Genomic DNA, 26306 nt, shown 5'->3' on the forward strand with positions numbered 1-26306 from the left:
GAAATGGCCTAAGAGTAGGAATCCTGCCTGAATATCCTAAAGGGTATAACTGCCATAGGAACTCCTTATATCTTAACTATAAATTCTATTTATATTTGTAAGGGAAGTGTAGGGTTAAGTCTTTAGAGGGACTATATAGCTAGCGCTCTGGCTTAAAATCGAGAGTGCTATAAGAACTGCACCTGGCTCTTCTACGCTCCTCATTCAGGACCTAGAAGTTCTCGCTCTACTTAATAGAGGGTATGTACATTGCTTTCCTGATTTATAGCTGTTTACAGATATGTCAAAGTGAGTGTGCAAACAGAGGCCTCTCTACAGGAAGTGAGAAAATAGATCCATGGTATGCGCGATAAGTAACGATCTGAGACCTATAGCTGATTGCTTGTAGCAAGCACAGAAACTGCTCCTTATGATATGAGTGCAAGTGGTACTTTGAGAGCTAATACTAACCCCCAAATGAGGAAACATGACAGCGCCATCCCGGAATCTGGAGTGGTGGTGTCTATCATTATAAATTCAAACCCTGAGGCTCTAATTTCAAGGCAGAACATGCTGTCAGATTATTCTGACACTAAGAAAGGTTGCAAATTGCTCTGTCACTAGATTTTTACAGTTCATTACTTATATTGTATCTAATGAAACAATTCACTAGAGACATAGCAGGTCTTGACTGTTCATGGACCGTGACCCTACTTCAGATCAAATCATCTACATCCACCTAAATATACACACAGGATCAGATTTCCCTCAGTTTGAGAGCATAAATAACTTTTCCTGTCCCAGAGCTAAAGATCTTCTTAAATAGTAATCTTTCATCAGCTTCATGAAACAGCTTTTCCCAATCATGCTGAGATTAATAAGCACTGTTAGAGGCATCCAGTAAGGCTTAAAGATATACATATGGGAGCTGGGCATACTTGACCATAGGGGTCAATCATAATAGGTCTTTTGCCTCAGTGGTTAACCGTTGCAGCCCAGCGCAAGGTTCTCACACATGTTCTCATTGTAAGTGATTATTGTCTGTTTTGGATTAGAATTCTTAAGCAGAACAACATGGGACAGTATTAGGTAGCGCAGGAACTCCCTCTTGAGCAGTCAATTGCCATCATTAGCTTCGCATGTTGCCTTCCTGGGGGCTGTAATTTCCCTTGTTCCCTATGGGAAATGTTAAGGAAGGCCCAACAGGCAAGCAATACTGTTTCTTCCTCTTGGTTCAGAGATGACACTTCTCACAATCCATTAGACAGACTGGCTAGTTCACAATCTATCAGTGGCTGCTTTCTTGAGAATGTGAACTTGGTTGGTTTTGACACAGACTTCTTTGGTATCTTAGGAGAAGTGGCCATGTGTATAGAACCCCAACAACAGCTGCTTCTTGAAGTGGTGTATGAATATTTGGAGAATGCTGGACTTTCCCTGGCTGCTGTTAATGGTCATAAAATGGGTTGCTTTGTTGGATACTCGGAAAGTAGTATGACTCTATTGCTGTTGTGCTGTGATATATAGACTATCACTGACCAGTCAATCTAAAGATTACGCGGAATGGCAAACACAGAACCGAGAAGATTGGTCTCCATTCCAAGAAACTGAGGGCGGTTATGTGATTCTGAGCCATTAAATAAGTTGCTTTCTTAACGTAACTGGCATTAGGTAGTCCCCTTCAACCCAGCCGGCCAGTTTGGAATTTAGGTCACTGACCAACTCTTGTCTTGCTGTATAACATGACTATTAATACTGCATGTTCTGGTAGTCTTGTTGTGGCAGAGCTTGCTTGTCAGTCTTTAGTATCCAATGACACCAGCGCAGCCATCCTGGCTGGGGCAAATATCATTCTTAAGTACGTGGAGCAGGCGAGCATCTACGGAAAAAGGTAATAAATTTGATGCTAATATGCCCGTACTAGCCCTGAACGCCTCGTCGACGGTATGTTCCTTTCTTCTCCAACAGTCCATATCTGACATGCTCCCTAGGCGGGCAATCAGTCCAAGATGGTTCGCCCAGTGGACACTTTCTCTCCCGCGGTAGACAGGCTTTCTGAAAAGATTGGATCATGCACTGCGAGACGGTGATCCAATTCGTGCCATCATCCGGGGCTGGGCTTCGAATAACGATGGACGAGGGTCTCCACCAATGTGCCCAGGTCCGGATTCTCAGGCTGCCTGTATCCGTGCCGCATATGCGATGGCAAATCTCAAAGATTTTGAGACAACCGCTTATATCGAGTGTCATGGAATGGATACAACGGTTCGTATCGCGTTTTGACCCTGCGGTTGTGTATAACATATATCACCAGCTAACGTAGATCAGGTTGGAGAATCGTCTGAATTAAAGGGGATCTCCGCGGTATTTGGCCAAGCACGGAGCATGGACAATCCGCTCATCGTGGGCTCGGTAAGGTCCTCGACCACAAAGTATCCGTTTAGATGGTTGACCTCACCCGCATTGTAGATAAAAAGTAACCTTGGCGATTCCGAAGCAACGTCTGGACTATCAGGTCTGATCAAAATCGTGTTGTCCATAGAGGAAGGCTCAATTCCGGGCACTCCAAGCTACTCCATGCCGAGTTCTAAAGGTAGGGCGAGCTTCGTCATCGAGGCGGTCTCGGAGGCTAATGCAACGACGTTTTTCAAGCAAAGTATCAAGAACTGAACCTGTGCTCTGTCAAGAATACAAATTCCCTGGCCCAGAGCATCGATCAAGCGAGCGGGCATCAATTCCTTTGGCCATGGAGGAACTAGCTGCCATATAATCATCGAGGATGCCCAGCAATTGTTGGACGCACGAGGAATTATTCCCCATGGACGATCCTTTCTATCCACCTCAACGAGTTCATGGATGGATGAAGATGATGACGAGGATCATGCAGCCTCCCAATCCACTCCATGCACCTCTCATATTCTGCTTATCTCTGCCCAGGACCCGTTATCACTACGGTGCAATGAAAGAGAGATTCTAAGGCATCTGGCTAGCCTGGGTGTCCGAGTTGACTTGGGGAACTTAGCTTATACTCTCTCTCATCGACGGAGTCATCATTGCCATCGAGCCTATGCAGTGGTAACTAGTTCCGCTCTCTCCCAGGCACGGTTTGTGGATGGGAAGATCTTGGCCCGGGAACCTAGAATTGGCTTCGTTTTCACGGGGCAGGGAAGCCAATGGCCCCAAGATGGGGACTGCACTCATCAAATCATTCCCCGAAGCTGCGAGGCGCATCAAGCCCCTGGATAATGTGTTGCAAAGTCTACGAAACCGTCCGCGCTGGTCCCTTCTCCGTGAGTCTACGTTTAAACACGAAAGACATCCAAGTTGCTAATTGAAACTGCACAGACGAACTGACCCACGCAAGGGACCCTGAAGTTGTTCGCCGGCCGGAATTTTCAGAGCCCCTGAGCGCGGCCCTCGAGCTCGCTATCCTAGCTGTAATGGAAAATCACAGCGTTCGCCCTCACTGGGTTGTGGGACACTCTTCTGGCGAGATTGCAGCTGCCTATGTGGCTGGATTTTTGCCTTTAGAGGATGCAATCAAGATTGCTTACTTCCGTGGGCAAGCCGCGCAGGGAGCCTGCGATACCGTGAAGGAGAGGATGGGTATGACCCCTGAAGCGCATGAGAAGGAGCGGTGATAAGGCGGAGATGGATCCGCAAACCATTTCCAAATACTTCATAGGATTGGAAGACAGGGTCCATATTGCTTGTCATAATAGTCCCACCAACGTTACACTTGCGGGGGTCCTTTCCGCCTTGGAGGAGGTGCAGGCACGTTTACGGCAAGACAATCATGCATGCCGTATGCTACAGGTTGATATCCCTTACCATTCCAAGTTCGTCGCGGCCACTGCAGAGGCATTTGAGCAGTTCACTCTTCAAGAGAGGCCGTTGGTGCAAGAGTTAGGCTGCAGCGGAGGCGTCACAAATGCTGTCGACCGTCACTGGCAGCCGATTGGAGGGCCGGACTTGCAACAGCTCATACTGGAGAGCCAACTTGGAGTCTCCAGTTTTATTCCGTCACGCAATGGAAGCTATCCTCCGTCATGGTCAACACCCCGATATCCTTATTGAGATTGGCCCAAGTGACACACTGAGACGCCCAGTCATGAAATTAAAGCACAGTCTCGGCCAGGGAGATGGGCCCCTGAAGGACACTGACATCCAGTATCTATCGGCTCTTCATAGGGGCGACATGTCGGCCCACAACATGTTACACTTATTAGGCAGCCTTTATCTGGCCGGATATCCCGTTCAGATGAAAGCCGCTTATCCACTGCTCAGCGACGAGGCTCACTCGGTCATTGTGGATCTCCCTAATTACCGCTAGAATCATACGGCCAAATACTGGTACAAGCGTGAGGTGAGCAAGGACGGGCGTGTTCGCAAGGTTCCGCATCGCGACCTCGGGAGTGAACCTACCCTTGGCGCATCCATGGATACGCACAACGGTGTCATGGCACGCAAGACCGAGGAACTCAATCAAGGCATGCAGAATTCCGGAGACAACAGTTTCCCCTGGTGAATATGGTGATCTTCTCAGTAAGACGCTAAGCAGCTTAAGCAGCATGTTGCAGTTGACGGAGCCAGTCGATCCAGAAAAGTTGCTCTCAAGCTATGGATTGGATTCTCTGTCCAGAATCCAACCACGCCTTTGGCTGAATACACAGCTATCAGTGGATGTATCCACTTTTGACGTTATTGACACACCCACACTGGCCTCTTTGCGTGATATGGTTGCTGCAAAGTTGAGGGCGGTTTAACAGCCCTCGAGGAGGCTGCTCGCATCCTGCGGCACCAGACTGCTGTCTGCCTTTTGAAGTGATTGCATCTGGAGTCTGCGTTTGCCTTGTAAAGCGAACGACACCAAGTTGGTCTCGCTCAAGCTGTACATAGATAGAAGCCAGATTGTCAGTCACGGTTCTTTGCTTCGGAGGGTGCCCCGTGCCTTCTTGGAGCCTGCCAGTGTTTAACAATATCTTTAACCTTCGCCACCTCAGTCTTGCTGCTAGAGACTATCTTGCCAGAATTCCAGTACGCATGACCCCATTTGGCAGGGATTAAAGGAGGCTATGACCATCATCTGGCCGCAGTTCTTTTCTTAGCCAATGGCTTCTGGCGTGCCATGATATCCTGGCAAGGTATCAGCTGCAAATAGATGATCGCACTTCAAGACTCGATGAAAATGTGGTGCCTACAATTATAGGCACTAATGAGACTGATATGTATGCTCATGGATCACCTCCTCTCAGATGCATTTCTTGACGATAATATTCCTGTTCTGACCCATCCGATAATGGCGCTTCAAACAATCGCCATCACTTATAGCGACGGCAAATATCTCTCCCTGGTAGACGCAGCCTCGCGTACCCCACTCTACCATGTCGAGGTTTGCCGTCAAGCGCTGCAGATGGAAATGATTCGCCTGAGTCCTGCCCCAAGCGACGATACGATCAAGCGTTTCCCCAGGATGAGAACGTCTACTTTCAGCGCCGGGTCTACACAGCAAAGTTCAAGATGACAAGCCTCAATGTCTTTACTTCCGATTCGCGAGCACCGGGATGTCTTGCTCAGCAGAAAAAGCATCCTTTCCACTAGTTACCCATTCAGGTCTCCAGAAATATCTGCCACAAATTCCATGAGCTCCTCGTCGGCTCCGCCGCCATTGCCAGTCTTCATATGGGAGCCGGACCAGACAGGGACCTGGGTGATTTCCGACTCGTCAACGAGGCAGAGGATGAGTTGGATAGAAGGGTATTGGGTTCGCTTCCGGAACAAAGCGTTTTCCAATGAGCAAGTGGGCACATTTGAAGTAGACGCGGGAGTCGATCAACTGGTCAAGGACGAAGCCGTGATTTCCGGGCTGGCCATACTGGCAATGGTGCAGAGCATCAATCATGCTGGTATGGTCATGCTCGGTGGAAGTTGATCTATTCGTGTATATGGGACTGGAGATGGCCGTGAAACCAATCGGGAAACGAGAGGTTGTTGGGCACAAGAAAATTGGCGTCTATCGTTTTTACTCCTGTTTTTTCCTGCATCAAGTGGGGGAATATCTCCACCATAACCGGTAATCAACAAATGAGATTGACTGGTTTATCGTATCCAGCACAGGAATCAATTGTGCTAGAGTGTTATAGGATTAGTGATCCACTAGAAGAAAACCCGTTAAGATTTGGGTCTTTGACTCAGACTCTCGCGTGCCAGGCGATCTACTGTGGTACAGATTGACAAATACGACGACCTGGGCTCTGTCAATATAGATCTGTCCAGCATAAGAGTCAAGGTGACGATCAATATGGAGCGGATGGAGATGATGGACTCTACGGCAATGCCGCACCGTAGCAATCTCAAGGTCTTCGCCATCATGGTGGCCCTGTCGGTGAGAAAGACCATCACTGAAGATGACTCGGTATCAACGAATAACTCATAAAAATCCAGCTGTCGATGTTTGTCGCTGCTCTCGACCAGACGATCATGGCCACGGCCATCCCAACTATTGCAGCTAAGCTGCACTCGGCTGCAGGATATACGTGGATTGGCGGTGCCTACCTTCTGGCCAATGCCGCTGGTGCTTGCATCTGGGCCAAGCTCTCGGATATCTGGGGACGCAAGCCCATCTTACTCTTGGCCGTGGCTTGGTTTTTTGGTAGTTCGATCATTTGTGCGACGGCGGTGGATATGCCCATGTTAATCGCCGGACGGGCACTGCAAGGTGTTGCCGGCGGTGGCCTGCTCCAGTTGGTCACTATTGTGATTTCGGATTTGTTCAGTGTCAGGTAGGTGCAGTGATTTCCAGCCATGGACCTTTTTTTTCTGACCCTGCAGACACCGGAGTCTCTATCTCGGCTTGATGGAGTTCATGTGGGCGCTGGCCGGCGGAATCGGCCCCCTTCTTGGGGGTGCGTTTTCCCAATATGTCTCCTGGAGATGGAGTTACTGGGTGAATCTCCCTGTGTGCGGCCTTGCCTTTGTGCTGCTCCTACTATTTCTCGACGTACACAATCCGAAGACGAAGATGATGGACGGAGTCAGGGCTATTGATTGGTTCGGGAGTCTCTCGATCCTCGGCCTGACGCTGATGCTCCTCCTCGGCCTGGACTTTGGTGGTGAAACCTTCCCGTGGGATTCGCCCAAGGTCATTTGCCTGATTGTTTTCGGGTCACTCTGTTCGTTGCTGTTCATCTACAGCGAGAAGCGGCTAGCAAAGTACCCACTGATGCCAATGAGTCTCTTCGGCCAGACCTCCAACGTTGCAACACTGGCCGTCGCATTCGCCCATGGCTTCGTATGTATTGCTCCCTGTTGGGTGGAGCCGAGCTGACGAGAACTAGGTTTTCATCGCGGGCGAATACTACGTCCCGCTGTATCTGCAATCCGTCAAGGAAGCCTCGCCCATGCGCTCTGGTGTCCTCGTCCTACCCCTGGTTCTCTCCGAAGCTTTCGCGGGCATCATCACCGGAGCCCTCATCCACCGCACGGGCCGCTATCGCGAGCTGATCTGGCTGGGAATGACATTACTGACCATCGGCAATGGCCTATACATCCATTTGGATGCATACTCATCCTTAGGGCGTATAATCGGATACCAATTCCTCAGCGGCATCGGCGCAGGATTCCTCTTCGAACCCCCCATCATCGCGATCCAGGCGATGGTCTCTCAGGACGAAACCGCCACTGCAACCGCTACCGTCGGCTTCATCCGGAACCTGGCGACATCGGCGTCCATCGTCATCGGCGGCGTGGTCTTCCAGAACTCCATGCGCCGGATGAAACCCACCCTGCTCGCCGCGGGGATGTCCGAAACATTGACGGAACAGATGTCCGGAGACTCGGCAGCTGCGAATATTGAAATGATCAAGACCATCGAGGATGCAACCCAGCTGCTCGCGGTCAAGGAGGCGTTTGCGAGCAGTTTGAGGAACATGTGGATCCTGTATACATGCATGTCTGCGCTTGGAATTGTTGCGGGCGTGTTTATTCTCAAGACCCGGCTGAACAAGGAGCATGTGGAAACGAGGACGGGGCTGAGATTGGAGAAAACCGAGGCTACAACTGTGCTTGAAAGACCTGCGGATCAATGCTGAGAAAACAGTTCAGTGCATTTGTGTTGGGAACACACCCTGATATTACTGGTGCCACTGAGGACTCATCTGCATACAATCAACTAGATACATCCAAGACCCCACTGTTACAAGGTATATTTGAAAAGAGGCGACTTGGTACCCATAGCCAGCAATTGATCGTCGGTATACCGCTCTCTGATCTCCGCCTCCGGAATCCTCGCCTTCTTCCTGTTCCCATAGATATACGACAGCTCCAGCAGAAGCGCCACAAGGAGCCCTGATCCGCCAAATGCCAATGACAGGCCGAAACCTGTGTAGTACTCCGGGCTCTCACTGTCGATATACATGTAGCTCCCGATAATACCGCCGATATTGCCAATGCAGATGTTGAACGCCAGCCCAATGGCTCGGCTGCTGGAGGAGGCGAGGTTGTTGGCTGTCCAGGACGTGGTCGCCGGGTGGATGGGGTAAATCCCCATGCAGGTGAGGATGACTGCGAAGAAGGCCGGGCCGACGTGCTCTTTGAGGTGGCCGTGGAAGGAGATGATAATGGAGTAGGCGATGGTCACGAGGGCCAGAGGGATGGCGACGAAGGGCATGCGCCAGTAGAAGCGGTCGGAGAGTTTGGAGAAGAAGATGGCGGAGAGGGCGCCGGCGACGTATGGCGGGACGGTCATGAGTTGGGCGTGGGTGTTGGTGAAGCCCATTGCTTTGGTGATGGTCGGCATGGTGAATTTGGTTCCTGTACGAGTGAGCTGGGAGGCTGAAGCAGAGTTGAGTGATCGGGACTGACCGTATGAGCAGGCGGACTGGCAGAGTAAGATGTATGCCAGCATGTACATTCTCCAGTTCAGCAGCACGGCTTTGATATCGCTCCACGAGGCTCTCTTTCTCTCGTCCTTGAAGCGGCCACCATCTTTGATGAAATGCTGCAGCTCCAGGTACCGAATCTCCTCGGGATCAAGCCACCTCCCAGATCGTCGTGGCGAGTCGATCAGAAAGAAGAAGCACATCACTCCCAGGAGGACCGTGACAAGTCCCTCGAGCAGGAAGATCCACCGCCAGCCTTCCTGGCCACCCACGCCGTCCATCTGCGCAATACCGGCTGCCAAGAGGCCGGAGAAAGCACCAGACAGGGCACTGGCACAGTAGAACACGGCGATACGGGTGGAAAGGTCTTTTGGCATGTACCAGAACGTGCATAGATAGACTGCTCCTGGGAAGAACCCGGCCCTGAGAACGTCAGAACAGAACTGTATGCCTAGCCCGGAGTGTCACATACTCGAAGATCCCAAGGAGAACGCGGGTGACCATCAAGCCCGCAAAGTTCCGCACCATTCCAGTCAAGGTCATGATAATCCCCCAGCAGGTGATCAGAATGCCAATGTAAACAGACGGTCTGGAGAAGCTCTTCAGGAGCATATTGCTGGGGACCTCTGTCCGAGTTTAACGTTGTACTGCAATATGGGCCACACGATACTCACCAAGAAGCACATATGGAACGAAGAAGATGCTCAGGACAATATTCCATTGTATCCCGGTCAGCCCGAGGTCTTTGACAAGTCCTTCGATCTTTGCATTTCCAATGTTTGCGCGGTCGAGATGGGAGATGAGGTAAAGGACCGCCAGCATCGGAACTAGTCGCACATCGACCTGTATGTGTCAGTTGAGGGCAGCCATCGAGTCAGCGAGCATACCTTGCGTAGCAGCTTCTTCTTCCTGTCCGCGGAGAAGTTGGTATAGAACTCGGCATCCTCAACGCTCAGCCCCAGGACCCGGATGTTGTCGATCGTGACAATGTTCGTGACAGTCTCGACATGGTCCTCGAAGTGTTTCTCGTCTGCAGTCTCAAAGACAGCCATTTCTTTCTACTTCAGTAGGATTCAGGAGACCTTCTCGATCCTGGCATCCACCGGGACGATCTACTGGGTCAGAGGTCAACGAACTATATATCCGCTTGGACCTGGTCACACTTAGCAAGCTACAGCCAGTTTCCGGCCGTCTCTCCATGCCAGACGGTCCTTGTCACATCCCCCGCATCCAAGACCTTCCTCGCTAGCTTCGTGCCAAGCGGCCAAGCATGAAGCTCTGGGGTCGGATCCGGAGACGGCAGTTGGTGAACGCGGGGTTCATTCACGCAAATGGTTAGTTCAGTGGGATTACCTCTGGATGGTTTTAGCTTGCACGTATAGGATCTAATCGCATGCTCTGGATGCGGTCAGCGGAAACTTTCTTGGCCAGGCTGTGGTGTCCTTATTCGTTTTCCGCTGGATTTCCGGGCAATATCCGCCAGCAATATCCGCCGGAATCCTTCCACATGGCCGGACCGTGCGACTCAACCACGGCCGGAGTCTACCCACGATGTTTCCGGTATGATCTAATACAAAATGCATTTCATTGATGCGGTTCTTAAGTTCTACTAGGCATGCCTTGTGCTCCATACTTCTTGTCGGGTTCATCGAAGGGGCGGAAATGGGACGTCTCTTCCCAAGGACTTGGCCACCCAGTAGCCCAGGGCCTCCCGGGCGACATTGTTCGAGGACCAGTTACGATTGGGATGAACCCGGTTGGCGAAAAGGAGGAAAAACGTGTTTGACGGCCTGTCGATCACCATCGTGGTCCCGGTGAAGCCGGTATGGCTGGCTGTCTGCAGACTGGCCATTGGTCCCGCGGTGTAGTACTGATTCAGCTCAAATCCCAATCCGTGCTCATTGCCGGGGAATCGCTCGTTGAAGTTGTGAAAGATGAGATCTACGACCTCGGGCGACAAGATGCGACGCCCTCCGTAGGTACCGTTGTTCAGAATCATCTGGCAGAGAATGGCTGTATCCTCGACCGTCGAGAAGAGGCCTGCGTGTCCGGCCACCCCATCCAGAGCCCAGGCATTTTCGTCGTGGACGGTCCCGCGAACTGGCTGCGGGCGCACCGGCTCCATTGATCCCAGGACCTCGATCTGGTATTCCTCGGCTGCCATACGGGGGTAGAAGGGGAATGCTGGGCCTTCAATATTACCCCGGTTGAAGAAGGTGTCGTGCATTCCGAGGGGATCGGTGTACTCTCGAATCAACTCATCCAGTGCTTTGTGGGTGATGTGCTCCAGGAGGAGACCCAGAGACATGAAGTTGAGGTCTGAATAGAGGTAAGTCGAGCCGGGAGCATGGAGCAGAGACTGGTTCAGTATTGCAGCCGTCCTCTGTTCGACTGTTGTATAGACGGGATCATACAACGGAGGCTCTGGGTCTGGAGCAAAGCCAGAAGTATGCGTCAGAAGCATCAGGATGGTGATGTTCTCTTTCCCATTGGCGGCGAATGACGGCATGTAGGACGCGACAGTTTGGTCCAGGGCAAGCCGACCAGTATCGATCTCGCGAAGGGCTGCAATGGTGGTAAATAGTTTGGTCAGACTGGCCAGATCATAGATGGTGTCTGGTCGTGCCGAGAGTTGCTGCCCTCGAGGCAATTCGGTGCCGTTGGCGTCGGCATACAGCAACATGTTTCCGCTGGCGAAAAGGGAGACGATGGTACGATCATGGCCCACAATCACTGCAGAGGATGGCTCGATTGGATGCATCTCATTGTGCGAGAATCCTCCATAGTTGGCTGGTTGTTGATAGCCGGTGATGTTGGCTACCAGTTGACGGAGGGGGGCGGACAGAAGGCCGACGGACTCCGGAGTGCCAAACCGGAGGGTATCCTGGCTGGGTTGATGATGGATGGCATGGCTGGAGAGGGTTCCAACGATGGCCAGGAGAAGAGGGCAGGAGAGACGCATGGTGAAGGCTTGTCGCTGTTGATATCGAGATTGACTGCATGGGTGACAGTTATATATATCCCGAGAGATTTCCTTCATTCGGACCGCGTATATTTTGATCGTCTCTAATCATCCCCAATTGACTATAGCCAAAGTCAATGTAGATAAGCGAATGTAACATGAATGTAACATTGTACTCTCCTTTGTATTCCGCCTGTTGACAGCATGCTTCTTACTCTCGCGACAAGACTCTCAGTGGTCATCGAGACAAAACGCTTAAAAAGCTTGACCGGTAGGATCAGCGCCCGCGTTTCCAAGATTCTGGCAGCGCCATCATGCAGAGCGAGTACCAGTAATACTTCAGAGTAGTCGAAGGAACATAACCTAGCAGCGGCTGGGGTTGTCAGAACTTGTCAAGCCCAATGAGATCATGGATGGTCCGATCGTTGAACTGCAGCAGCACCTTGATCTCCTTTGATCTCCTTATATCACATCCGCTCATCCATCAACCCATCATCCAACCTCCATCACCCCCCACACAGAAAACTAAACAAAATGTATGATACTCTTCAATAATCATCCCTCTCTCAACCAAATCGAAAATGCCCCGGTCGCAGGCCTTTCACGTGGGTCGACAGCCCCTACAAGACCAACGAGTGCCACTGGGATCAGCCCACATCTCGGGTCCACTGGCCTTTTGCAATCCAACACGGGCGCATTTTCCATTGTCCACGCATTCGCAGCTGCACCAAGAACCCGTCGAGAAACCTCGCATTGAAAGACTCTGGCGCTCTAGGGATAACCGGAAAGGCCGCCATGCGCTCACCATCCACCAGCGACCGCCGGGACTCGCAGGCAAGACGTACCCCCGGAAAACAATCCACCCGATTGCCATCGCCAACGGGATTCTTCGCATGTTCACGACCTTCCCCTACTGGGACATTTCCTTCTGGGTGGCTTTGGTCTTTACGGTCGGATCGGGAATCTGGGTCATCAACGCCTTTTTCGTCTGGTTGCCGCTGGAAGACCCGTCCACCGAATTTGCGAACGAAGTCCTTACCGGCGGCGGCGTCACGGCCTTTATCGGCGCGACGGTCTTCGAGTTCGGCAGTATTCTGCTCGTTCTCGAAGCAGTCAACGAGAACCAGACGGGCTGCTTCGGCTGGGCAGTCGAGACGGCCGCCAAGGAAGCCACCGATGCGGCCGAAGAGGCCGTCGTGCGAATCAAGTCCGACAGGGACTTGTGTCGGCATCATCATGCGAACCGTCGTTCGTTCCTGTCGCCGTCCGAGGCAAGACAGGACTCGAACGAACAGACAGGGATTGCTCGAAGGCGGTCGTTTGCCTGGCTTCCTACACTGAACGAACTCCGCTCCCATTATCGCCATGAGATCGGATTCTGGGCTTCGGCCGTGCAGCTCGTCGGAGCTACCATCTTCTGGATCGCCGGCTTCACCGGTCTTCCTGGCATCATGAATCATACGAGCCCAGCAGTCACCAACGGCGTCTTCTGGGTGCCGCAGATCGTTGGCGGTGCGTGCTTTATCCTCAGCGGCCTGCTTTTTGCGATCGAAACGCAGCCGAAATGGTATATCCCCGCCATGCACATCCTCGGCTGGCATATCGGATTCTGGAACCTCATCGGGGGTATTGGGTTCACCCTCTGTGGAGCGCTGGGGCCAGCAACGGCCAACTCGGGGGTCGAGTATCAGAGCACGCTGGCGACGTTCTGGGGGTCGTGGGCGTTCCTGTGGGGGTCAGTGATACAGTGGTATGAGAGTTTGGAGAAGCATCCTGTGGAGGAGAAGCAGTAATGCATCCATCGTTCGTGTCTATTGTAGTTGCTTATGTATCATATATACCACATAGAGCCTAGTTGAACAGTTCCACTGCAGTCTGCCCCAATCGCATCCTCAACAACACCCCCGCATCCCCAATAAGCTTCACACTCTGCAAAACACTCGGCGACACCCCATGCCCGGGGATATGCATCCACTGCGTCAGCAGCTTCGCCAGATGGGGTCCCATCTCCGCCACCTGCGGCGCCAAGCAACCCCGTAGCGCCGTCAGCCTTGACGCAGCCAGCGTAACGAGCATCACGCTCGCCATTCTACACCATCATTAGCGTGATCCAAAGCCAAGGGTCCCGGGCCAAAAAGATCCATACGACAACGAGCAGATCCACGTATCCACCAGCACCGTATGCGGATAACTCCCCAAGTTCTGCGCATGCAGCCAGCACGCCTCGAGACAGATCTTGCATCCTTCCAAGAGCTGCGGCGGGAAATGCTCCACCGTCGCGGTGGCGGTCATCGACAGCGCCCAGGTGAGGTAGGGCCGGTAGATGACGCTCTTGCAGGTGAGGTAGCGCTGGCGCAGGAATGCGGCGGCGGTGCAGGGCAGGGGACGGGGGTCGACAGTGAACTGAAACGGAGGGGGGAGGAGGTCCTTCCACTCCTCGAGCTGGTGGGCGAGTTCGGCGACGACGGAGGGGAACTGGTGGTTGTCGAAGGCGACGCCGGTGTCGCGCGCATAGAGGAGGTTGTGGACGCGGTTGAGGAGCCGCCGCATGGAGATGCAGGCGAGGAAGTAGAGGGAGGATTGTTCTTCGTCGGTCTGCGAGAGATGCGTTTGGTATTCGCCGGGGAGCGGGATTGAAGACTCGATGTCGGCAATGCCGGTTTGAGGGAGTGCAGAGAGTTCGGCGAGGTAGTCACTAGTCACTGTTGGCCAGTTTGAGAATCAACGCGAGGGGATGCATACCTCTCCAAGATGTAGCAAGACCAGAAGATCCGGCAGAGACACTCTTGCTCTGTGGGGTTGGCATCGGGGTTATGGTATGCTAAGAGGAGACGGCATTTGGCGGCAGTGGCGTGGATGAACGACCACGCTTGCAGAGGACGCTGAAGGAATGCGAAGAAGATACTAGATTCGTCAGAAGGTATCAACATCATGGGGGAGGGATGTACGCTGTAAAGAATAACGATTGCACAGCATCCACGGTGCACTCAGCCTGCGCCAGATAGATCTTTTTGAACGCACAATCAAAATAGATCTCTCCCATTGCTCGCCGATGGCTGCGCAGCTCCAGGTCTTCCGAGTTTGGATCTTCATGTGCCGCATACGAGCAGATCAGCTCACTCGCGCAGCCCAGTGCCATGACCAACAGAGCCAGACAGGATTTGACACTGTCCCCAAATACGCCCGCGGCGATGTGCACCTGGACCTCGGCCGCCTGGGCGACTGACATGGTTGGATACCAGAAGTTGACGTTGCGCTGGAAGCTATGCACCACGCGGTCGATTTCGCTGCGGCTGGCATAGGGGTGCACCGTTGTGGGACGAGGCGCGAGAGGCGCACGACTGGACTCCAGGTGGAAAACCGAGAAACTGTGGTCTTCCCGCAGGGATTGAAAGTCGTTGAAGTGTGGCCAGGCGAGGATAGACTCGGTCGTGGAGGCATGAAAGGCCGACAGGGTGGCATTGGAGATGTGATCGCCCGGGCTGTCGGCACGATGAGCCCCATTGATCGTCGATGGAGAGATTATAGCCGTTGGCGATGTGTGAAATTGCGATGACGCTTTGCCGTCCAGCATCCCTGATACCCTGGCCTAGTAGAGTCAGTGGAAAGTAGGGACTCATCCACGCCGTGAAAAGCTACCAATTGAGCGGACATATCCTGCAGCAGTCGCTCGGAACGAACGGCCACCTCGAGAATCAAATCGCTTTTGTTCTTGCTGCAGTGGGTCAGTCAATGCGCAATCAGTGCATGGGGATACTCACGGGACTGCCTCGGTTCCGTAAACACATTCCTCGCCTGTGTTGGCGCATGTTGTGCACGGATGACGGCCATCGCATCTGCCTACTCAGTTGTACTTCTAACTGACATTGCATGCAGAGGATCCATACCTCACTTTTCTGTATCGACAGGGGTCACACTGTTGGCCGATCAGCAGGGGTCAACCGACTGAACCCAATTGGAAAGGAGGCGAACCGCGTGGGAAGTTCTCTTGCGCTTCCGGTAGTCGGGCGTCTCCTCTAGCGACATGATATATCATTACCTAGGTGAAAAGACAAATCATCAAGCGGAGAACCAAGTGGAGAGAATCTACTGGGACAGAGTGCAGGAGGAATCAGCGCGATTGATGGACTCGAAATGAAGAATCAAGACGACGATCTCTTCCCCGCATTCCTCGCATTCTGTCTCGGCCAATCACGGGCCGGAAAAGCTGCCCAGAAAAGGCATTGGCAACTGAAGGTGCGAGAGGTGATTCATGCCGAGGTTGATTTGTAGTGTGTAGGAGTGGGCTCAAGTGCTATGATTCAATCATACATTCATTCATCAGCTATGGAATTCATCAACTACTGGGATGAGAATAGACTACGCTTTGGTATCCCCCTGAACCTCCAGGGTGTTCAAGACAGAGTGGATATCTCTCTTCTGTAGACTCTTCTTGACTGGATTAGGCGCCTCAAACACCTCGGCCAGTTCCTCGAGAGTTCGTTCCTTGGTTTCAGGGAAGTAGAACCAGATCACCACTGCCTCGACCAGATCCCAGCCCACAAACACCAGGTAGAAGTAGTAGTGGATCTTGTCAAAGGCCGGGCCGGACGCATATTGGATGACGGTGCTGCTGATACTAGACATGAGATTGCCAAAGGCAGTGCCCTTGGCGCGGGTGGTTGTCGTGAGAGTCTCGGCAATGTACATGCTCTGCAACGGGGTCCAGCCAAACGAGAAGACGATGCCGAACAGGTAGATGAATGCGATGGCCGTGTTGGCAGCGTCCGTGTTATCAGGATGGTCGGTCGCCATCTTTGACGTTCCCGTAATGACTGCAAAGGCCACCGAGCAGAACAGCAGCGAGTAAATCATCAGGGGACGACGGCCAATCTTGTCGGTCAACCGGGCCCCGGTGACGGCTGCTATCAGGCAAATGGCCGGGTAGATGCCATTGAGCATCAGCTTGGTCTTTTCGTCCGTGATTCCGGCGTTGGCCACCATGTTGGGCAGATAGTACGACGTGATCGAGTTCCCCGACAGCTGTCCGAAGCATGCCATACCAACGACACAGATCAGCCGCCGACGGGCAGAGTGCGTGTTGAACAGCTCCCGATACTCCCACCATTTCTTGTCCGAGCCATCGGTCATGATCTGTTGCCGCATCTCCTTGATCTGAAGCGTCACCATGGGATGGCGAGGGTCGCCTTCTCCGTGGTATCTCGCCAGCACGTTGACGGCATCATCAACGCGATCCTGTGCCATCAGCCACCGTGGTGATTCTGGTAGAAACCAGACGCCGACGGCGACAATCACCGACGAAACCAGCTGGCACCAGATGGGGATGCGGAACCCAACATGGCTCTTGATGCTAGCGCAGCCGTATGACACCCAACTCGCGACAATCGACCCGATATACCAGGTACAGTTGTACAGACCGGTCAGAGTGCCTCTCCAGGCCGGATGCGCCATTTCGCTAACGTAGCAAGGCGCACTGACACAGCAGAAACTGACGCCAAAACCGAGGATGAATCGACCGGCCATGAACATGCCATGGTTGACTGAAGGCGCCTGGATGCATGTGCCAATGATGATGATGACGGCGCCGGTAAACATGCCGGCCCGACGGCCCAGGTAGTCATTGACGGGACCCGAAAGGACCACCGCGGGGATAGACCCGATGTTGTAGAGCGCGAAGACGAGTCCTGTGCTCGAACCGGCGGATTTCCTGGAGACATCAGCTCGGTCTCTTGTTTCGCTTGCATGGTTGAACGTACATATGAAAGTAGTCCAGGTAGCTCTGCATCGCGTTCAGACTGCCCATGAGCGATCCATCGTAGCCATTCAGACAGCCACAAAGATACGCAATGGTCAGACAGCCGTACAGCCGGAACATGCTCGGTGTCCATGGGCTGTACTTGGCCGAAGCGGCCTGCTGGGCCAGTTCAATGGCGTCGCCCACATCTGCATCTCGCGTGGGGACCGTCTCATGGAACTGGGCATCGGTCTTTTCGTCGACTGCCATATTGAGAAAAACCCACCTTGAGGGAGGCGCCTGGAAGGACAGAGGGTTCAAAGATAGTGAGGACAAAAGCAGGAGCCTCGCTATAAGCAAATATCAAGCCCTCTGGTGCAGCACCCGCAGAGGTTATATCCTGGACGGACTTGCATGGCCCATGATCAGCAGGGCGATCTGGGGAAATACGGGGAAGATGGACCGCCTAGACTCGAGGCAATTTGTTCCCGACGGTCATTCATAGTCCCTCGGTTCCGACATCCCCGTACAAACCACCCAATGGTCACGTTTGGACCTATACTCCGGTGTCAGTAGGGCTTGTCATTGGTAGTCTACGGGGCAATCGGAAGGACCGAGCAAACTCCTGGGTGTTTGGAATGTGAACGATGGACTTTGGCACGCTTCACTCCTGGATTATAGCCTAATCTAAGGTTAACATCCCTTGACCCGTCAATGCGGGGATTTGAGCGCTCCATCCGGCATCCCCGACGGAGTGCGCTAAGTGAAAGACGGCGTCGAATTCCCCTCTCCCTTCCAGCGAACCATATCTCTGTGTCAGGAATATGGATCAATCATGGCCGGAGTGTGAACCGAAGAGGGCCACCGTTGCTGTTTGGATGCAGGTAAATGCTCTCACGACGGCTTTTCTTCCAGTCCACCTGTTATTCCACGAATCCGCCTATTTAGAAAGGGAAGATGGCCTACTTTTCGTCTTCATTCAAGCAATTCACTTATTCCTCTTGAGATCCCGTTCTGTGGCTTAATTAGGCCCGTTTGAGGAGGGTTTCTTTTTGCTACTATCCTATTCCGTCCTCGCTTTCTCTGTCTGCCACCATGACCCTGTCCGCAGTCCCCGACTACGAAAACCAGCACATATTGCAGCGCAATCGGCTCAAACCAAGAGCATATTTCCTTCCCGCGACGTCTATCTCGCTCAATGGTCGCTGGGACTTTCACTATGCAGCCTCTCCCGTGAGCGCCCCAGAGCCAACATGGTCCAAGGGCACCAAGAACGCCACGGCCGAACCCCGCCGGGATTCGAACCAATTTAGCTCGGATGGCGCAGACTCCAAGACAGCTTGGGCTCCGATCACTGTTCCCGGCCATTGGCAATTGCAAGGCTATGGCCGTCCACACTACACAAACGTCATTTACCCTTTCCCCGTCTGTCCGCCATTTGTGCCGACGGAGAATCCTACGGGCACCTACCGGCGGACCTTCCACGTGCCTGCCGAGTGGGATGCTTCGTCCCAATTGCGACTGAGGTTCGATGGCGTTGACAGCGCGTATCATGTGTGGGTTAATGGTGTCCCGATTGGGTATTCGCAAGGGAGCCGTAACCCGGCCGAATTCGATGTGTCGCAAGTGGTTGACCGCGACGGCGCCAATGAACTGTTTGTCAGAGTGTATCAGTGGTCCGATGGCTCGTATATCGAGGACCAGGACCAATGGTGGTTGTCAGGCATTTTTCGCGATGTGACCCTGCTGGCCTTCCCTGGCCAGGCGCGCATCGAAGACTTCTTCGTGCGCACCGCACTGGACAAGGATTACGTCGACGCGACATTGCGTTTGTCAGTGGATCTAGCTCTGGCAACAGCAGCCATCGTGCAAGTGACTCTGAGCAATCCGTCCACGGGCAGTACGCTGCAGACAGAGAAGTATTCGCTCGGGGAAAAGCAGGACAAACTCGAGGCTGAGCTTTCCGTCTCCAACCCGAACAAATGGACAGCGGAGACACCCAACCTCTACAATCTGTGCATCGCTCTCTACGTAGACGGTGCCAAGGACCCTGTTCAGACGATCAACCACCGTGTCGGGTTCCGTCAGGTTGAGATCAAGAATGGCAATATCACTGTGAACGGCGTGCCGGTGATGTTCCGCGGCGTCAACCGGCACGACCACCATCCACGCTTCGGTCGAGCAGTTCCTCTGTCCTTCCTGCGCGAGGACCTCTTAATCATGAAGCGGCATAACGTCAATGCTCTCCGCTGCTCGCACTACCCGTCCCACCCCCGTCTATACGAACTCTGCGACGAGCTCGGCCTATGGGTAATGGATGAGGCAGACCTGGAATGTCACGGCTTCTACGATGCCATCGCTCGCCCCCTAGATATCCCCGAGTCCATGGACTACGAGGAGCGCAAGAAGCTCACCTTCGGCCAGGCGGCGCAGTTCACCACGAACAATCCCGAGTGGAAAGAGGCGTATGTCGACCGAATGGCGCAGATGGTGCAGCGCGATAAGAACCATTCCTGTATCGTCATCTGGTCGCTCGGCAATGAGGCGTTTTATGGCTCTAACCACCAAGCCATGTACGACTATGTCAAGCAGGTTGACCCCAGTCGTCCGGTGCACTACGAGGGAGACATGGAGGCCAAGACGGTCGACATGTACTCGTATATGTATCCATCCCTCGAGCGACTAGTCGGTTTTGCTACTGCCGAGGGAGACGAGTTCAAAAAGCCAATCGTGCTTTGCGAGTATGCTCACGCGATGGGGAATGCTCCTGGTGGCTTGGAAGAGTATATGGAAGCCTTTCGGACCCACCGGCGTCTGCAAGGAGGGTGGGTCTGGGAGTGGGCAAACCACGGGCTCTGGGACGAGAAGAAGGGATGGTATGGCTACGGTGGTGACTTTGGCGATACGCCTCACGATGGCAACTTTGTGCTGGACGGGCTGCTATTCAGTGACCACACCCCAACGCCTGGTATCACTGAACTCAAGAAGGCCTATGCGCCGGTTCGGGTGTGGCCTGGTGAGGACGGGACTCTGGTTGTGGCGAACGACTACAATTTTGTTGGGTTGGAAGGTCTCCAGGCATCTTACAAGATTGAGGTCTTGGGAGATAGGTATGTCTGTCTCTATCCATTAAACAACCTTGGACTGACAACTGTAGCGGGCGCATTATTGCCACAGGCATTATAGAACTTCCGCCTATTCCTGCCGGCCAGAACGGGACTATCAAGCTGCCATCTGCGCCTGCTACCGCAATTCCCGGGGAGGTGTGGCTCACCATCAGCTTCCTTCAAAAGGGAGAGACAGCATGGGCCGGAAACAACTATGAAGTCGCCTGGTACCAGCAGTGCCTCAAGTCCTCCTCACCACGTTTCTCATTGGCCGTACCTGCTGAGGCCTTGACGCACTCATCCACGAAAACGTCACACAGAATCTCCGGTGCCTCATTTAGCCTGGAATTTTCACGAGAAACGGGCAGTCTCTACGCCTGGACAGCCGGCGGCCTCTCCCTCCTCGACCAGTCCTCATCCACCGGTGCCATCTCTCCCGGATTTTGGCGCCCACCGACCGACAACGACATGTCCCATGACCTCCTCGAATGGCGGCGCTTCGGACTCGACACTCTCACCTCTCAGCTACGCAAGATGCACGTTGTACAGCATACCCCGACGAGCGTAGAAGTTACTACGGAGACATACATCTCCGCGCCAATTCTAGGCTGGGGATTCTTTGCCTCGACCAGTTATACTATCTCCGGCAATGGCGCTCTAACCGTCAACGTGCACCTCAAGCCCCACGGCCCAATGCCAGCGGACCTGCCCCGGCTCGGCCTGGACGTACTGCTTGCGGATGAGCTCGACAACACCTCGTGGTTCGGCCTGGGACCCGGCGAAGCGTACCCCGACAAGAAGCGAGCGCAAAAGGTTGGCATTTACAACGCTGCCACGGCGGAATTGCATACCCCTTACGAAGTACCACAGGAAGGGGGCAACCGGATGGACACCCGGTGGTTACGTGTGCACGACAGCAGGGGATGGGGTCTCCGGGTGACTCGCGTCAAGGACGAGAGTGATAAGCAGCCGACTGAGCTGTTCCAGTGGCTAGCTACGCGGTACAGCCCGGAGGCTATTGAGGCGGCCAAGCATGCGCCTGAACTTGTTCCTGAGAAACGGATCCGATTGAGGCTGGATGTGGAGAGCTGCGGTGTTGGAACGGGAGCTTGTGGCCCTCGTACCCTTGACAAGTACCGGGTTAAATGTGAGGAGAGGAAGTTTGGCTTTACTCTGCAGCCTGTTTTGGCCGAGTTGTGTTAGACGGTTGTAGTTATTTTTCGTACTAGTGATAGATCTCGGTTGATGGTCACTGGTTGCTCAAGCCTTCTTGCAACCGATAGAGACCGTTGAAGTTTGTCACTGAAGTCCATGCCCATGCATCGAACGACCACCGCCTCCCCTTGCAGGAAGATCTTTACTTCGGTTCGTGCCGCACTTTGGGTCAATGACCGTAGATTGACGAGAAAGAACAACTGGTCATAGTTGGTAGAAGAGAGTGAGCAGCTAATCAATGACCCAAACGGCAATTCTGCCGACAGGAGAGCCACAAAGAGTGAACAACGTCACATGTATACCATATCGTTTGGTGCGGTTCTCGGGGGAGCCGGAAGGGTATTGATGACCACTGGACTGGAGAAATGGAAGATCATCATGCACCTCGTTCGATTAACCGAGTCGAAGACACAGACTAGTTTCCCCGCCTCCCATCGTCTTGCAGAAAGTGGACCCCCTTCGTCAAGCTATATCCCGAGTGCGGGGAAAATGACAGGGTAATGGTCTACTCAAGTACCTTATTCCTGCGAGTATAAAGGGCAGAAGGAGGGAGACACTGGTCTCCAGGCATTAACAGTCTCTTGGGTGAGCAGCAGCACTCACCATGAAGTTAAACATTGTCCCTTCTCTGGTCCTACTACAGTCACTCGCCTGCGCAGCGTTGAACGCCCCGTTCAGCGTCTCAGGTCGGTGGATCCATGACTCCAAGGGCGAGGTCTTCACCTACGCTGGGGCCAATTGGCCCGGTGCGGGTGAGGTCATGATCCCCGAGGGGATGCAGTACGCTTCCATCGCGTCGACAGTCTCCAAGCTCAAGGGCCTGGGAATGAATGTCATTCGTTTGACTTTCCCCATTGAGCTGGTCGATGATATTTTGGACAAAGGTGGAGACGTCACCGTCCAGAACTCGCTGATCAACGCGCTGGGATCAACGAACGGGACAAAGGTTTTCGATCAGATCCGCAAGGTGAACCCCCAGATCAAGTCGACGACGACCCGTCTTGAAGTCTTTGATATGGTGGCCGCGGAGTGCAATAAACAAGGACTCTATATCCATTTGGATAATCACATCTCCAAGGCTATGTGGTGTTGTTCCCAGACCGACGGCAATGCCTGGTTTGGCGATACCTACTTCGACGTTGCCAAGTGGATGCGAGGACTGGAGTATATGGTTTCTCATGTAAGTCACCTCCCACAACCAGACGCACGACATGCTGACCGACCTGCAAGGCCAAAAAATGGCCCAACTTTGTCAGTATCGGACTGCGCAATGAGCTTCGCCAGCCCTCCACAAGCAACACGCAGTACCCGTACAACTGGGGGACATGGTACACACAGGTGACGACAGCAGCGAAAAGGGTCAACGCAGCCAATCCTGATGCGCTGATCTTTCTGTCTGGCCTGAACTACGATACCACGCTCGCGCCCATCCCGACAGCATCGGATCTCGGCAACGGGGTGAGGTTCCGTCTCTCCGACTTCAGCTTTGCGAATAAGCTGGTCCTGGAGCTTCACAACTATGACACCGGTGCGACCAGCTGCAGCGCGCTGTCTGGTGCGCTATGGAACGCCGGTTTCAAGGCCCAGAACTCGTCTGACCCGTCGATTGTGAACCCGATGCCCGTCGTTCTGACCGAATTTGGGTTCCTGCAGGACAGTACCACCTGGAAGAATGTGTATGCCAGCTGTCTGCGGACATGGATTCCCGAGCAGCGCGCAGGTTGGACCACCTGGGTTATTGCCGGGAGCTACTACATTCGGCAAGGCACGCAGGATATGGATGAGACATGGGGTAAGAGCCATTCCAAAGGTGTTGCTGTGTTAAAATGCTAACATATGCAGGCATGTTTGATCATACGTGGTCTGGCTGGAGGTCTCAAGATGCGATTGAGCAGGGACTGAAAGTGATGGTCCAGTCGTCGCTCAAGGGATAGATATGGTATACCAGCTGAACATGTCGTGGACTGGGCAAAACCAATGGTGTTACTTTGTGGACACAAGAGCTCGACGATGAATGATTGCCTCTAGCACTTTTAGACTGGCTATCAAGCAAAATTTGGTTATACGCACTGGGAACAAGACCCACAATGCTGGCCCCTGAGAGAACCACGGTCCCTGCAGAGAGAGACAGTCACCTATTTGAAAAGCATCAGAGACATTATGAGCTTGTAAATGGCGGGATTTAAAATCCAGAACTGTTCCTGCCATCCTGACGGAGCTGAGGTTCATAAATACGGTTTCATTTTGATATACGACTGCGGAGGCGAATACTTCGTATATATGTTACAAATTTACTATGAATGTCAGTGCAACACAATTCCACTGCGTTTCAAAATGCAGACTTCAGATAACTTTAACCTCAACTGCAGCATTCCTCCTTCGATTTCACTCCTGAAGCGTGTGCGTGTTGGGACAAGTAGAACACTTTGCTTGCCTTCAGCCCAGTTCTTAACGCTTCGGCACTGGAGGGGATGTATCTTTCAAAAATGTTCTGATATCATTAAATCTTTTCGCTTCCTCAGTTTTCAGGTGCCATATTGACCGGGATCTCAGCTTAACCTTTTGATATGGTTTGGATGCCATCCAGTTTGACCACTTGGAGATAACTGCGATGGCGTCAACAGCGGGAATTTCAAACCATTCAAGATGCTGCTTCAAACAACCAGTGCAATAGACTCTGACCCGTCGATGATGTAGCTCTGCGTGACACAAAGCTTCGACGCGGCGGGCATTTGGAACCTTCTGCAGGTTCGACGAGTTCGGATAGAGCAATTTGGGAGCTCGATTGCATGCAAACGCCCACTCCTTCAGCCGCTCATCGGTAGTCCGACTGGTATAACCGATTTTGACAAATCCATCGTTTCCTTCGACCTTATACATGTATACATATCCATCCTTCAAGTCACCCAACTCCGCATCCAGGGGACTCCTAGCTTGCATAGCAATTTGGTCATATGACAATTTGTAGTCGTTGAGTCTATCGCCCCTCTCTATGATGCTGAAAGGACTCACATCATATGCCACGGGCCAATATTTAGCCGGATCGATATTCAGTCTTAGAGGCGACAGGCGTGAGGTTCTCGCCTTCAGGACCACGCGCTTTTGAGAAGCTGACGGTGGAGTATCGTCAGCCAGTTTCGCACACTGGGCATGGCATTTGCTGCGAATCTCCATGATCCTCGATTTCCACAACTTCACATGTCTTGGGGGCTGTCTATCATGGAGATCGCAAAGCCTATTGTGTTCAAGAACTTTGAGAAGGTGCTCAATATCATCATCGTCACCTAGAGCAGTCGCCGAATAGACAATCTCGTTAATGGTTCTAGTACAGTTCTGCACCTTCTGTCCTCCGATTTCACGGCAACAAATGCCCTGCCCTTGCGATTCTCCTATGCACTGGGTAGACAAGCCGCCTAGAGCTTTTCTAATTTGCCGCTCCAAAGACAGAAATGGCTTGTTGCCCGGAACTCTGGTAGATATCGTGGCTATCCATTCCTCGGCACGAGATTCGATGGACTGTCCATGGTCATGGTACCAACAGTGCACAAGCCTAGCCAGATTTTGCATCTCGCCCTCGAGTTCCGGGGATGAGGGGATGAAACGGAGGATTGACTCGATCATCTTGTCGATCTTTGCCTTCTTTCCCTCCGCAATCTTCACCTTACAGGGCTGCTTTCGTTTTGTGGGACATCCACATCGTCCAGTATCGAGACTAAGCAGAGATTTTAACGCAGGAAGGTCAAGTTCGACTGCGTTCCCTGCTGGCTGGCCGTCGTTTGTCAACTCGGGCATACCTCTGGGGGGACTTGTGGGCGGAGTGAGGAGTATGGAGAGCTCGGTTCTAGATGCGGTGCCATCTTTGAGCTCACTCTTCGCCGTGTAATTATCGAATGATATTTCTGGAGGCGGAGAATTCGGAGGAGTTGGATAGATTGTCGTCGTTTCCTTCTGCACTTCAGGGACGTTCAAGGGAGGCATGGCGACCACGGACGAATTGCTCTTTGGGAGCAAGGAGGTGGACTGCCTATCAGAATCTCACGGGTTGATAAGTCAAGTCGGGCTCTTTCTAGAAAGATGAGAGTGAGGCGCTTGCTCAAGCTCGGAGACTCGATTCCTCCTGCTTATATTCAGCTTGAAGACTAAAGTCGCCGTCCATTAGGAACGGAGGAGAAACGGAGACCAAGTCTTATGATTTACTCTGTACACGAGTCACATTATATCCTTTCAGAATACGAAAGAACTGTTACCCCGCGCGTTTTCCTATGTTCATGACGAATGAAATGAAACAAACCTAAGCGCTGAGCACAGCCGCACCCTGAAAAAGCAACTCCGGAGTGAACTGAGTGTGTCAGATAAGACAGCTGTCTCCAGGGCTGGATTTGCCGCCCATTTATTTCCAAACTCCTAGAAATAGAACTTTTGCATATTAC

At 52.8% G+C, this 26306-nt stretch overlaps 10 protein-coding genes across 10 annotated transcripts; 5 read left to right on the forward strand and 5 right to left on the reverse strand.

Moving 5' to 3' along the window:
* Positions 1-2815: 2815 nt before the first annotated feature.
* On the forward strand, positions 2816-3620 carry AFUA_5G14460 (uncharacterized protein; the record flags this gene model as incomplete). Its single annotated transcript, XM_077804902.1, has 2 exons — positions 2816-3269; positions 3325-3620. Exons 1-2 carry the CDS (start codon positions 3092-3094, stop codon positions 3618-3620), a joined length of 474 nt encoding a protein of 157 aa, XP_077661038.1. The 5' UTR covers positions 2816-3091.
* Positions 3621-6280: 2660 nt separating this feature from the next.
* On the forward strand, positions 6281-8069 carry AFUA_5G14490 (MDR family MFS transporter; the record flags this gene model as incomplete). Its single annotated transcript, XM_748115.2, has 4 exons — positions 6281-6364; positions 6424-6761; positions 6811-7270; positions 7317-8069. 4 exons carry the CDS (start codon positions 6281-6283, stop codon positions 8067-8069), a joined length of 1635 nt encoding a protein of 544 aa, XP_753208.2.
* Positions 8070-8173: 104 nt separating this feature from the next.
* Positions 8174-10483, reverse strand: AFUA_5G14500 (uncharacterized protein; the record flags this gene model as incomplete). The annotated part of the gene is made up of 5 exons (XM_077804903.1): positions 9746-10483; positions 9533-9701; positions 9331-9484; positions 8842-9281; positions 8174-8790 (listed from the first exon to the last, which is right to left on the reverse strand). The coding sequence occupies exons 1-5, from the start codon at positions 9908-9910 to the stop codon at positions 8174-8176; spliced, it is 1545 nt and encodes a 514-aa protein (XP_077661039.1). The 5' UTR covers positions 9911-10483.
* Positions 10484-10503: 20 nt separating this feature from the next.
* On the reverse strand, positions 10504-11820 carry AFUA_5G14510 (serine hydrolase domain-containing protein; the record flags this gene model as incomplete). The annotated part of the gene is made up of 1 exon (XM_748113.1): positions 10504-11820. The coding sequence occupies one exon, from the start codon at positions 11818-11820 to the stop codon at positions 10504-10506; it is 1317 nt and encodes a 438-aa protein (XP_753206.1).
* A 581-nt stretch (positions 11821-12401) lies between these two features.
* AFUA_5G14520 (uncharacterized protein) lies at positions 12402-13613 on the forward strand (the record flags this gene model as incomplete). Its single annotated transcript, XM_748112.2, has 1 exon — positions 12402-13613. One exon carries the CDS (start codon positions 12402-12404, stop codon positions 13611-13613), a length of 1212 nt encoding a protein of 403 aa, XP_753205.2.
* Positions 13614-13671: 58 nt separating this feature from the next.
* Positions 13672-15905, reverse strand: AFUA_5G14530 (Zn(II)2Cys6 transcription factor; the record flags this gene model as incomplete). The annotated part of the gene is made up of 8 exons (XM_077804904.1): positions 15793-15905; positions 15708-15736; positions 15582-15656; positions 15460-15535; positions 14769-15409; positions 14563-14724; positions 13967-14515; positions 13672-13909 (listed from the first exon to the last, which is right to left on the reverse strand). The coding sequence occupies exons 1-8, from the start codon at positions 15844-15846 to the stop codon at positions 13672-13674; spliced, it is 1824 nt and encodes a 607-aa protein (XP_077661040.1). The 5' UTR covers positions 15847-15905.
* Positions 15906-16101: 196 nt separating this feature from the next.
* On the reverse strand, positions 16102-18056 carry AFUA_5G14540 (sugar porter family MFS transporter). Its single transcript, XM_748110.2, has 2 exons — positions 17577-18056; positions 16102-17527 (listed from the first exon to the last, which is right to left on the reverse strand). Exons 1-2 carry the CDS (start codon positions 17822-17824, stop codon positions 16180-16182), a joined length of 1596 nt encoding a protein of 531 aa, XP_753203.1. The 5' UTR covers positions 17825-18056; the 3' UTR covers positions 16102-16179.
* A 381-nt stretch (positions 18057-18437) lies between these two features.
* On the forward strand, positions 18438-22203 carry AFUA_5G14550 (putative beta-galactosidase). The gene is made up of 2 exons (XM_748109.2): positions 18438-20664; positions 20712-22203. The coding sequence occupies exons 1-2, from the start codon at positions 18650-18652 to the stop codon at positions 21862-21864; spliced, it is 3168 nt and encodes a 1055-aa protein (XP_753202.1). The 5' UTR covers positions 18438-18649; the 3' UTR covers positions 21865-22203.
* Positions 22204-22480: 277 nt separating this feature from the next.
* AFUA_5G14560 (cellulase family protein) lies at positions 22481-24101 on the forward strand (the record flags this gene model as incomplete). Its single annotated transcript, XM_748108.2, has 3 exons — positions 22481-23056; positions 23107-23668; positions 23719-24101. 3 exons carry the CDS (start codon positions 22481-22483, stop codon positions 23808-23810), a joined length of 1230 nt encoding a protein of 409 aa, XP_753201.2. The 3' UTR covers positions 23811-24101.
* A 223-nt stretch (positions 24102-24324) lies between these two features.
* Positions 24325-25854, reverse strand: AFUA_5G14570 (GIY-YIG nuclease family protein; the record flags this gene model as incomplete). The annotated part of the gene is made up of 1 exon (XM_748107.1): positions 24325-25854. The coding sequence occupies one exon, from the start codon at positions 25852-25854 to the stop codon at positions 24325-24327; it is 1530 nt and encodes a 509-aa protein (XP_753200.1).
* Positions 25855-26306: the final 452 nt, after the last annotated feature.

Source organism: Aspergillus fumigatus, chromosome 5 (genome assembly GCF_000002655.1).
Source record: "Aspergillus fumigatus Af293 chromosome 5, whole genome shotgun sequence".
Classification (NCBI taxonomy): domain Eukaryota; kingdom Fungi; phylum Ascomycota; class Eurotiomycetes; order Eurotiales; family Aspergillaceae; genus Aspergillus; species Aspergillus fumigatus.

Bases quoted from the DNA above. Each gene is read 5' to 3' on its own strand.
- AFUA_5G14550 (XM_748109.2), top strand. From the start codon at position 18,650: ATGACCCTGTCCGCAGTCCCCGACTACGAAAACCAGCACATATTGCAG. The intron at 20,665-20,711 runs GTATGTCTGTCT...TGACAACTGTAG, and splicing joins ATTGAGGTCTTGGGAGATAG to CGGGCGCATTATTGCCACAG.
- AFUA_5G14540 (XM_748110.2), bottom strand. From the start codon at position 17,824: ATGGCAGTCGACGAAAAGACCGATGCCCAGTTCCATGAGACGGTCCCC. The intron at 17,528-17,576 runs GTACGTTCAACC...TGATGTCTCCAG, and splicing joins TACCTGGACTACTTTCATAT to GAAATCCGCCGGTTCGAGCA.